At 46.1% G+C, this 13,235-nt stretch overlaps 2 protein-coding genes across 4 annotated transcripts in view; both read right to left on the bottom strand.

The window, feature by feature from the left end:
* Positions 1 to 4,083, bottom strand: part of LOC138350772 (protein CEPU-1-like) — a 42,916-nt gene extending 38,833 nt beyond the window's left edge. For 2 of the 3 annotated variants that reach the window (XM_069302133.1, XM_069302135.1), the window contains exon 1: positions 3,933 to 4,080. The gene's annotated coding sequence lies outside the window, so the exon portion shown is untranslated. Of the gene's footprint in view, positions 1 to 3,932 lie in introns of all 3 variants that reach the window. The other variant, XM_069302134.1, reaches the window with a different exon arrangement.
* A 7,877-nt stretch (positions 4,084 to 11,960) lies between these two features.
* Positions 11,961 to 12,311, bottom strand: LOC138350876 (uncharacterized). The gene has a single exon (XM_069302323.1). It carries the CDS (start codon positions 12,309 to 12,311, stop codon positions 11,961 to 11,963), a length of 351 nt encoding a protein of 116 aa, XP_069158424.1.
* Positions 12,312 to 13,235: the final 924 nt, after the last annotated feature.

Raw genomic sequence — 13,235 nt, 5'->3', positions numbered from 1 at the left:
ATATTACAGTTGTATATTTCGTCTTGATGTATATATGTCGTTTTTACCCATAATGAAGTTTATGTTCCCCCTGGAGCACATATTTTGTCGGATTTCGACACAGGCATGTGGTGTTTGTGGGGTGTTTGTGTGGTGTTTGTGTGGTGTTTGTGGGGTGTTTGTGTGTGTGTGAATGTGTGTTTGTGTGTGCGTGTGTGTGTGTGGGTGTTTGTCTAGTTGTATTCACCTAGTTGTGCTTGCTAGGGTTGAACTCTGGCTCTTTCGGCCCGCCTCTCAACTGTCAATCAATCAACTGTCAATCACGCACACACACACACACACACACACACACACACACACACACACACACACACACACACACACACACACAGGGGCCTCGTAGCCTGGTGGATAGCAGGGGCCTCGTAGCCTGGTGGATAGCGCGCAGGATTCGTAATTCTGTGGCGCGGGTTCGATTCCCGCACGAGGCAGAAACAAATGGGCAAAGTTTCTTTCACCCTGAATGCCCCTGTTACCTAGCAGTAAATAGGTACCTGGGAGTTAGTCAGCTGTCACGGGCTGCTTCCTGGGGTGTGTGTGTGTGTGGTGTGGAAAAAAAAAAAAAAAAAAAAAAAAAAAAAAAAAAGTAGTTAGTAAACAGTTGATTGACAGTTGAGAGGCGGGCCGAAAGAGCAAAGCTCAACCCCCGCAAAAATACAACTAGTAAATACAACTAGTAAACACACACACACACACACACACACACACACACACACACACACATAATAGAGAATAACGTCTGCGGCATATGCGAGGCTGGCTAACATCAGAACGGCGTTCAGGAACCTGTGTAAGGAATCATTCAGAATCTTGTACACCACATATGTAAGACCAATCCTGGAGTATGCGGCCCCAGCATGGAGCCCGTACCTTGTCAAGCACAAGACGAAGCTGGAAAAAGTCCAAAGGTATGCTACTAGACTAGTCCCAGAACTAAGAGGCATGAGTTATGAGGAAAGGCTGCGGGAAATGCACCTCACGACACTGGAAGACAGAAGAGTAAGGGGGGACATGATCACAACCTACAAAATCCTCAGGGGAATCGACCGGGTAAACAAGGACGAACTTTTCAACACTGGTGGGACGCGAACAAGGGGACACAGGTGGAAGCTGAGTACCCAAATGAGCCACAGAGACGTTAGAAAGAACTTTTTCAGTGTCAGAGTAGTTAGCAAATGGAATGCATTAGGAAGTGATGTGGTGGAGGCTGACTCCATTCACAGTTTCAAATGTAGATATGATAGAGCCCAATAGGCTCAGGAATCTGTACACCAGTTGATTGACGGTTGAGAGGCGGGACCAAAGAGCCAGAGCTCAACCCCCGCAAGCACAATTAGGTGAGTACAATTAGGTGAGTACACACACACACACACACACACAGAATGGGAAATGAAGTACTGCATGAAACGGACAGAGAGAAGGATCTAGGAGTTGATATCACACCAAACCTGTCTCTTGAAGCCCACATCAAAAGAATAACATCAACGGCCTATGCGAGGCTGGCTAACATCAGAACTGCCTTCAGAAATCTGTGTAAGGAATCATTCAGAATCTTGTATACCACATATGTAAGACCAATCCTGGAGTATGCGGCCCCAGCATGGAGCCCGTACCTTGTCAAGCACAAGACGAAGCTGGAAAAAGTTCAGAGGTATGCCACTAGAATAGTCCCAGAACTAAGAGGCATGAGTTACGAGGAAAGGCTGCGAGAAATGCACCTCACGACACTAGAAGGCAGAAGAGTAAGAGGGAGACATGATCACTACTTACAAAATCCTCAGGGGTATTGACAGGGTAGACCAGGATAAACTATTCAGCACTGGTGGTACGCGAACAAGGGGGCACAGGTGAAAACTGAGTATCCAAATGAGCCACAGGGACGTTAGAAAGAACTTTTTCAGTGTCAGAGTAGTTAACAAGTGGAATGCATTAGGCAGTGATGTGGTGGAGGCTGACTCCATACACAGTTTCAAATTTAGATATAATAGAGCCCCGTAAGCTCGGGAATCTGTACATTGACAGTTGAGAAGCGGGACCAAAGAGCCAGAGCTCAACCCTCGCAAATACAACTAGGTGAGTACATACACACACACACACACACACACACACACACACACACACATACACACCCAGATGAGCCACAGAGACGTTAGAAAGAATTTTTTCAGTGTCAGAGTAGTTAATAAATGGAATGCACTAGAAGTGATGTGGTGGAGGCTGACTCCATACACAGTTTCAAATGTAGATATGATAGAGCCCAGTAGGCTCAGGAATCTGTACACCAGTTGATTGACAGTTGAGAGGCGGGACCAAAGAGCCAAAGCTCAACCCCCGCAAGCACAATTAGGTGAGTACAATTAGGTGAGTACACAAGAAGCAGCCCGTAATAGCTGTCTATTTTACCTATTGCCTTTTACCTATTTTGCCATTTACCTATTATCCCAGGTACCTATTTACTGTTAAGTAAACAGGGGCATTAGGATGAAAGAAACTCTGCCAATTTGTTTCTGTCTCTACCGGGGATCGAACCCAGGCCCTTAGGAATACGACCCCAGAGCGCTGTTCACTCAGCCGTGAGGCCACCGCGTATGTGTGTGTGTGTGTGTGTGTATGTGTGTGTGTGTGTGTGTGTGTGTGTGTGTGTGTATGTGTGTGTGTGTGTGTGTGTGTGTGTGTGTATGTGTGTGTGTGTGTGTGTGTGTGTGTGTGTGTGTGTGTGTGTGTGTGTGTGTGTGTGTGTGTGTGTGTGTGTTTACTAGTTGTGTTTACTAGTTGTGTTTACTAGTTGTGTTTTTGCGGGGGTTGAGCTTTGCTCTTTCGGCCCGCCTCTCAACTGTCAATCAACTGTTTACTAACTACTAACTTACTAATTACTTTTTTTTTTTTTTTTTTTTTTTTCCCACACCACACACACACACCCCAGGAAGCAGCCCGTGACAGCTGACTAACTCCCAGGTACCTATTTACTGCTAGGTAACAGGGGCACTTAGGGTGAAAGAAACTTTGCCCATTTGTTTCTGCCTCGTGCGGGAATCGAACCCGCGCCACAGAATTACGAGTCCTGCGCGCTATCCACCAAGCTACGAGGCCCCTCACCACCCTGTGTGTGTGTGTGTGTGTGTGTGTGTATGAGCTTCCAGCATTAAGCCTTTTTTTCCTGTGTGTATGAGAGTTGTCGAGGAAACTACGAGATGCGAGAAGCCAAATAAAACAGCCTGAATGATCAAGACGAATAACAACGAAGCTTCAGCTATAGACACGGCCGAAATATTTTAACTTAACCGGTTCTTCAGTACCGTGTGACAAAGGTTTATTTTTATGAGAATAAATCACATACTTCTGTTTTTTATTTTCTTGACTGTGTGGTTTTTAGCATGATTTTTAAAACAATATATATATATATATATATATATATATATATATATATATATATATATATATATATATATATATATATATATATATATATATATATATATATATATATATAATTTATTTATTTACGCTCGTAGGCCTGGGAGTAGCCATGTTGCACACCATACTCACGCTGGTAGGCCTATATATATATATGCCATATCCGTGAATTGCACCATACCAAGGCCTACCATAATGGTAGGCTTAGAGCACCCCCCTTCGGGTCGGACCAATGGCAGAGGCGCTTAAAGATGGTTCCGGGTAGTTACTCTGCGACAGTCGTTAGTTACTCAAGCCTTCTTGAGGTGAGTGTAGAGCCAGTGAAATTTACACTTCAGTATATGCAAAGTTAAAATACATTCTGTTTACACAATATTTTAATAAATGGCGGCCACTGGAGACTTTTGAAGTGATTGGAGGCTAATTCTTTCTGTTTTAGAGAGTTAAAAGATTCTAACACGATTTGGGGGATTCATTACATCGATAATACGTTGGGAGGGTGTTTTAAAGCCGGCGGGTAATTATTCTTGATGCACTTTAATGAAGGGGTTTATGGCAGGCCAGCCGCAGGAGCCACGAATACCGAGGTGCGCGCGCACGTACACACACACGTCCTTCACGAGCGGCGGCCGCTCACTGACTGACTCAGTAGCCGTCGCCGCCGCCACCCGGCACCGCCCGCGTCTGCGCACTGAGGTCAAACCTGCCACCTGACCGCCCCTTCCACCCACCCGCGGGCCCTCCGCCCGCTCCACCCGCTCCACCCTGTTCATCATCGTCCCCGATAACGTCTTCCTTGTCGCCACCTCCACCTTATTACCAGACCTCTCCCCCCACAACAACACCCCCACAAAACCCCGCCCGAATTTCCCGCCAGCCCGCCCGCTCTTATACACACGCCCACGCCGCCCACCCACCGCTTCAGTCCGCCCTTTTTACTCTCCCGCCCACACCCACCCGCTCGAGAACCACACCTTCAGGAGGTTAATACTCTTCAATGTATTATTAAGGTGGGAGACCACGTTTGGGTATTTGACTTATCTATTTCACTGCTTCTTTGGCATCATTTCCTGTCGTCTGGTATATCAGCTATAAGCGTCAATACCCAAGAGCCGGAAACTGTACTCTCAAGGCTAACGAGCATCTCTAATTGTCTAGAGGGCAGGGCAAGGTCACCCTTATGGACACCTTCCCCTGAGAAGATGATAACTGCAGCAAGGCTAATTGGCCCATACCACGCAGGTCCTGTGAGAGAAAGAGAGAGAGAGAGAGAGAGAGAGAGAGAGAGAGAGAGAGAGAGAGAGAGAGAGAGAGAGAGAGAGAGAGGAAGACAATGAAAGCAAACGTGACAGAAATTGTGTCTGACTGACAAAAACAATACAGAATCGGTCCACTGTTCTGTCTACATCAGTAAAGCCTCTTCCTTACAGGCTTCCCGGGTCCTTCGGTCCTCTATACTCCCCATGCAGGCCATCCCTGCTGCTCTGAGCCACTAGCCACACACCACTAGTCCCTACTCGACCCCCTGGCCACACACACCACTAGCCCCTACTCGACCCCCTGGCCACACACACCACTAGCCCCTACTCGACCCCCTGGCCACACACACCACTAGCCCCTACTCGACCCCCTGGCCACACACACACCACTAGCCCCTACTCGACCCCCTGGCCACACACATACACCACTATCCCCTACTCGACCCCCTGGCCACACACACCACTAGCCCCTACTCGACCCCCTGGCCACACACACCACTAGCCCCTACTCGACCCCCTGGCCACACACACCACTAGCCCCTACTCGACCCCCTGGCCACACACACACACCACTATCCACTACTCGACCCCCTGGCCACACACACCACTATCCCCTACTCGACCCCCTGGCCACACACACCACTAGCCCCTACTCGACCCCCTGGCCACACACACCACTAGCCCCTACTCGACCCCCTGGCCACACACACCACTAGCCCCTACTCGACCCCCTGGCCACACACACCACTAGCCCCTACTCGACCCCCTGGCCACACACCACTAGCCCCTACTCGACCCCCTGGCCACACACACCACTAGCCCCTACTCGACCCCCTGGCCACACACACCACTAGCCCCTACTCGACCCCCTGGCCACACACCACTAGCCCCTACTCGACCCCCTGGCCATACACACACACCACTATCCCCTACTCGACCCCCTGGCCACACACACCACTAGCCCCTACTCGACCCCCTGGCCACACACCACTAGCCCCTACTCGACCCCCTGGCCACACACACCACTAGCCCCTACTCGACCCCCTGGCCACACACACCACTAGCCCCTACTCGACCCCCTGGCCACACACCACTAGCCCCTACTCGACCCCCTGGCCACACACACCACTAGCCCCTACTCGACCCCCTGGCCACACACACCACTAGCCCCTACTCGACCCCCTGGCCACACACCACTAGCCCCTACTCGACCCCCTGGCCATACACACACACCACTATCCCCTACTCGACCCCCTGGCCACACACACCACTAGCCCCTCCTCGACCCCCTGGCCACACACACCACTAGTCCCTACTCGACCCCCTGGCCATTATGACAATACCTGCTGCTTCCTCCTAGAGAATGAGGGGGGTACTGCGGGCTCGCCATAGCCCGTGCTACTTGGAGCTTTGTTCCAGGTAGCGAATCTTTAACAACAACAACAACAACATCCTATAGAATGTTGGCCTCAGCCCATCACTGTTGCCTCGACTTGTTAACCTGAATTTCTTCCGGAAGTCGCCAGATAAAACTTACAGTACAGAAACCTCGAATTTATATATATTTCTGATAGTCTTCTGTTCTTGATCTCCCATTCCATAGCTCTTTTTGAATCAGTTTATATTAGTGTTTCATTCATTACAGTTGGGTATATAGTTCTTTATCTCGCATTTATATAATTCACTCATACATACTTTACATTGTGTGTGTGTGTATAGTTCACTATCAAGAGGGATTACAGGCAGTATAACGTGGTTACAAATTTGACATCAAATTCGCAAATCTGTAAATGAACGAAGTGATTATCATTTACAATGACAGCTACTTATATTAAGTGGGAATATATCGAAGGTTTCAGAATTTTTCGTAGGAATTATGTAGCACTTGAAACTAGCGCACGAAGTATATAGATAACAGCCTTAATGGATAGTTATACGGGGAATGGGGGACTATCTAACGAGGCAGGTAGTTATTAGGAGAAAGCACAAGGCCAGTACCACTATGGAACACCAGGAAGGGATAGGAGGACAAGGAACTGGGATGAGACGAGAGAGAAGGAATGGGTGCCCAACCACTTAAGACGGTAGGGGATCGAGCTCCGACCTGCAAGAATCGAAGGTGTCGCTGTAACGATCAGTCCTACTTAATAGTGTCGCTTTTTACCTGGAACTTCTAAGCAATATTCTCACTAGGGAAACGAATTGGTTTCTGAGTTAGCAAAGACTCCAGCATCCCATCAACCTGGAAATCTGTTCATCTCCCTCCCACTCAGATGCTGTGATTGCTGGACTCTCTTGTTACATCTTGGTGCGTCTGGCAAGATTCGATTCCCACTGAATGAGATCATATTACTACTCTTCCTCTCTTGCAACACTGAATTACTCCACTGATCTGTCACCAAATGCAAATCCTGCATCAATAAACCAGAAAAGGGGCAACAGACATGGTATTAGATGGTTTCCGGAACTGAAAAAAAGGATTGCGAGGAGAGAGACTAGAGGTGTTAAATATGGAAGAAATCGAAGAGATATGACCACTACATATAAAATAGAAACAGGAATCTATAAAATTTACAAAGAAGCAGTCTTTGAAACTACTGACGGTTTTGGCGTCCAAAACCGTCTGTAGTTTCAAAGTGTTGTACGACAAAGAGTGCTGGGAAGACGGAACACCACGAGCGTAGCGCTCATCCTGTAAATACAATAAGGTAATTATACGAGTACAGACTTGTCTAGTAATCATTAAACTTTAATGCCAATTCAGTTGTCGTTTGTCCTGTCGACCAAACTTTTCATAGTTCACCAACTTGGCAGTAAAGGAAGGTAATCGATAACCAAAAGTGATTAATGATTACCTCTCATGTATTACCACACATGTTGGTGGCCTCCTTTTGAAACATCTGGCAGTTCCCCCAGTCAATCCTCACCACCTGCTGGCCGGGGACATCACTCTTGTTCCTTGTGTTCTTAACATTTCCCTCGTCATCTTAAACTCCTGTGGTTTTCATCTGTCATTCATCCACGTGGGATCTTTTCTGACACTTCTTGAGATTATCTTGAGATGATTTCGGGGCTTTAGTGTCCCCGCGGCCCGGTCCTCGACCAGGCCTCCACCCCCAGGAAGCAGTAGCCACTTGCTTAAATCTTCTGAAGGCAAAAGGATCAAGAGGCCCATGCTTTCGCACTCCGTATACTGAAAATCACACTCAATCCTTTTGATCAAGACTTCTTAATCCAGTGATACACGTGTCCTCTTTAGGGTCCAGCGTTGAGAGGTGACTCTCAGCCTCCCCCGGACAAAATCCTATCCTCTTGAGCAAGTGTTGATGAACACCATTGATGCATTGATGGGCACCCTCAACAATTGGCAGATTCCACAGATGAGTTCTAAGGGTGCAAACATCCTGCCGATTGACATATAGGTTCATCAATCAAGTTCCTTGATCGACTCTCTCTTCTGACTTGCTCTGATTTGTAAAAAGGTACATAGTTACGTACTGATTGGCGAGTTATTTTTTAGAACCTTTCTGAATGGTCAGCAAATCAAATTCCGTTTATTAATGATATGGAACATCTGTTAAATTTTCTCCTCTTAATAATATGCTTTTAGAACTTTTAGAACCGGTTATCCTGACTCTCTGCTCCCCCCCAAACCCAAATACAGTGGCACGTACATAACACGTAATTAAAACCATCAGTTAACACTACACAACATGAACACTGGCAGGTCAAATGAGGCAGGGATAGTGAGGCTGCCTCATAACTACCTTTTGTCTCCATTTAACCCATCCTGATATCAAGACTAGTTAATAGTCCACACAGCACTAGATCCGGTTGTGCTATTATCTATCCCCTCCACGAGAATAGTCTAGGTCAGGGCTACTATCCAGTGATAGTAGGCCGGGTTACGCCACAGCTCCGTCCACAGCTGGATATCAGGAACTTGAAGCCCTTCCCCTCCAACTTGGAACATCACCTGCTGCTGTTGTTGTCTGTCTGTGTGTGTTGAGAGGCTCTGTAAGACAAGCGAAATCCACCTTGCAACACCTCACGAGACCTGTCGAGTTGCTATGTCACTCACACACGCAACATACACACACACACACACTCACACACACACACACACACACACACACACACACACACACACACACACACACACACACACACACACTCACACACACACTCACACACGCACACACACACACACACACACACACACTCACACACACACACACTCACACACACACTCACACACACACTCACACACACACACACACACACACACTCACACACACACTCACACACGCAACACACACACACACACACACACTCACACACACACACACACACACTCACACACACACACACTCACACACACACTCACACACACACTCACACACACACACACACACACACACACACACACACACACTCACACACACACTCACACACTCACACACACACACACACTCACACACGCAACACACACACACACACACACACACACACACTCACACACACACACACACACACACACACTCACACACACACACACACACACACACACACACACTCACACACACACTCACACACACACACTCACACACACACTCACACACGCAACACACACACACACACACACACTCACACACACACACACTCACACACACACTCACACACACACTCACACACACACACACACACACACACTCACACACACACTCACACACGCAACACACACACACACACACACACTCACACACACACACACACACACACTCACACACACACACACTCACACACACACTCACACACACACTCACACACACACACACACACACACACACACACACACACACACACACACACACACACACACTCACACACACACTCACACACTCACACACACTCACACACACACACACACACACACACTCACACACACACACACTCACACACACACTCACACACACACTCACACACACACACACTCACACACTCACACACACACACACACACACACACACACACACACACACACTCACACACGCAACACACACGCAACACACACACACACACACACACACACACACACACACACACACACACACACACACACACACACACACACACACTCACACACTCACACACACACTCACACACACACTCACACACACACACTCACACACACACACTCACACACTCACACACACACTCACACACACACTCATACACACACACTCACACACACACTCACACACGCAACACACACACACACACACACACACACACACACACACACACACACACACACACACACAACTTACAATTTACCTAGGATATATAAACCATATCCACCTTATACCTGATATACAGAACTTCAACGCCATTATCCGAGCCATATAGCAATGCCATTGATAAGTTTATCCGGTACAATACCCTTGAGCACCCCGACTACATATCTATCAGCCCGTTCACATACCTATAACCAATCATACTGAACCATTCCAAACATACAACAGTCTATCGATGCACTTTGGCTTCCGGAAACGACCAAAACCTGACGGTCTATTTCCTGTAAAGTCACAAGATAGATACACGGGGTAGATAGGATGTCAGAGTAAAAAAAAAAGTAATGAATATTCCTAAAGCCTGCAAGAGGGAGTTCAGACCAATAGTATAGTGAGTCGCGAATACCGTTTTTGTCCCCTGTTGACAACGTTTGTCCCTGTTTAGGTTGGTCAACAGGGGCTGGAGGAAGGAAGGAGGAGAAGGAAGAGGAGACGGTGGAGGAAGATGAGGATGGATTGGAGGAAGGGAAGAAGGATGTTCTCCCCGAGCGACTCCTTAGAGGAAGGGATCATGTACAAAGCCTCACAGGGCCCCATTGTCCTGATGTCTGCTGCCCTAGGAATATCTCAGGGGGAGGCCCCCAGATGGCTCTGAGACCGTGGTGTGCCTTGGTCTTATTTCCCCTCCTTCAGGGGGAAACAAACACACTAACCTACGAGAGAGGGGGAACAAACACAACCAGTCTGCAAGACCATAGCTTTACTTGTCGTGCCTGAGAACAGCAAATAATTTCTGAACACAATCTCTGTCAAAATTCATTTTGTATGTTTACATCAATTCTCGGAGCTTCAGCCCCTTAGCGTTCATTATACTGGGAATTTTCTTGGGAAAAATAATACCATCCTTTGACTTCCTGGGCATAAATATAGCTCAAGAAAAGCGATCTTGGGAGTAATTCGGTGTCTTGTTATTTGTTAAGACTCCTCCATTGTCGTGGGTTCAGGAGCCTCTCTTCAAGATGCCACAATGTTGCTTTAATATGTAGATCATATGAGAGAGAGAGAGAGAGAGAGAGAGAGAGAGAGAGAGAGAGAGAGAGAGAGAGAGAGAGAGAGAGAGATGTATGTATATTTTATTGAACTTCTGCAGTCATTATTATATATTGTTCCTCTCGGCAAGGTAATCATCTCACTTCTCTTCTCATGAAATATGTATCGTGGGGTCACTGTCTCAGTCCCTGGAATCAAAGGAGATTCGAATTTGAGTCTCCAATTACTAAATTCAAGTGTGTGTCTCATATAAATTTGTCTGAATATTTTGCACATCCAAAAAAATCTTTAATAGATTGGGTGTTCTGTTCGATAGATGCCAGGGCGAGGTGTTGCATCTATCGAATAGAAGTAGTCGGAAGGTCCTTTATTGTGCTACTGACACAATCTGAAGTGACTTGGCACTCCTCATTAGTGTGTGGCACTCTTCCAAGGAGCAGTGAAGGAGGTTCTCCTGATGGGAAGTGCCTCTGCTCTTGGCACTCTCTGGAAGCAGCCTCCTTCTCTCTCTCCCTCCGTCTCTCTTTCTCTCTCTCCCTCCCTCATACTCTTTCCTTTTCCTTCCTTTCCCGTTCTTTAAATTTCCAGTTTTCTAGATATTTATCATTTTTTCCTTCACGTTCCTCTCTTTATTTTTCCTATCTATTCTTTCTTATATTCCTTCTTATATTCCGTTTCTTCTAATCTTCCTCATTTTCTCTGGGTTACTATTTATCTTTGTTACTCATTATCTTTTGTTCTTCTTAATGTAACTGTTCTTCCTCATATTATTATTCGTTCTTAATTGTCATGATGTTTCTATATCTCCTCAAAATTTTCCTGTGTCTTGTCATAATGTTTCACCTCATAATCTTTCTCTTCCTTCTCGTAATGTTTCTGCTGCTTATAATCTTACTGATCTTCGTCATAATCTTACATGTTTTCCCTCATAATCGGTCTGTTCCTCATAATTTTCCTGTTTGGCCTCATAATTTTCCTGTTTGGTATCATAATTTTCCTGTTTGGCCTCATAATTTTCCTGTTTGGTATCATAATTTTCCTGTTTGGTATCATAATTTTCCTGTTTGGCCTCATAATTTTCCTGTTTGACCTCATAATTTTCCTGTTTGACCTCATAATTTTCCTGTTTGACCTCATAATTTTCCTGTTTGGCCTCATAATTTTCATGTTTCTCATCGTCGGAGGAATTTGAGTTTCTTTTGGTATTGCTGAGTGTGTTTCTTATGAGGATTGGCTGACTCTGGAAACACTGCATGTGCTCTTACGCACTCATGCTCACATACGCACTCATGCTCACTTACGCACTCATGCTCATATACGCACTCATGCTCTCATGCACACTCATACGCACTCATGCTCATACACACTCTTGTATGTGCCCCTAGTCATGCACTCATTCGCAGTCTCATTCGCACTGAGTCATGCACTCGTATGTACTCACACTCGGTCGCGCAGGACCGAGTGTGAGCAGGTATAGCAGTATACCTGCTTCATCATACAGGTATACACTCAGTATACCTGCTTCATCATACACTGAGCTCCGACACAGTCTCATTAAGTTTAAACAGAGCATATGAGAAGAGTGCAACACTATGTCAGTATGATTTTAGACTATACTGAGATTGCAACACTGCAAGTCAGTATGACGTTGGACTATACTGAGATTGCAACACTGCAAGTCAGTATGACGTTGGACTATACTGAGATTGCAACACTGCAAGTCAGTATGACGTTGGACTATACTGAGATTGCAACATTGCAAGTCAGTATGACGTTGGACTATACTGAGATTGCAACATTGCAAGTCAGTATGACGTTGGACTATACTGAGATTGCAACACTGCAAGTCAGTATGACGTTAGACTATACTGAGTTTGCAACACTGCAAGTCAGTATGACGTTAGACAATACTGAGATTGCAACACTGCAAGTCAGTATGACGTTAGACTATACTGAGATTGCAACACTGTAACTTGTAAACATTTCTCATCAATCATTCACGACTTTTCAACACAAAAGTTTTTTAATTGATAATTCACTTCCGCGTGTGACAGTGTAAAGTTTTTAATCTCCGCCTCGCTGAAAAGAAATGAAATTATGTAAATCAAAAATCAAAGATTTTATATATTTTTTTGAAGAATTATATTGCATTTGTAATGCTTTTATTTCATTAATTTGG

The sequence above is a fragment of the Procambarus clarkii genome, chromosome 47 (assembly GCF_040958095.1).
Source record: "Procambarus clarkii isolate CNS0578487 chromosome 47, FALCON_Pclarkii_2.0, whole genome shotgun sequence".
In the NCBI taxonomy this organism is placed as follows: domain Eukaryota; kingdom Metazoa; phylum Arthropoda; class Malacostraca; order Decapoda; family Cambaridae; genus Procambarus; species Procambarus clarkii.
The sequence above is the reverse complement of the archived record's forward strand: the minus strand, read 5'-3'. Positions and strand labels throughout refer to the sequence as shown.

Bases quoted from the DNA above. Each gene is read 5' to 3' on its own strand.
- LOC138350876 (XM_069302323.1), bottom strand. From the start codon at position 12,311: ATGCAGTGTTTCCAGAGTCAGCCAATCCTCATAAGAAACACACTCAGC.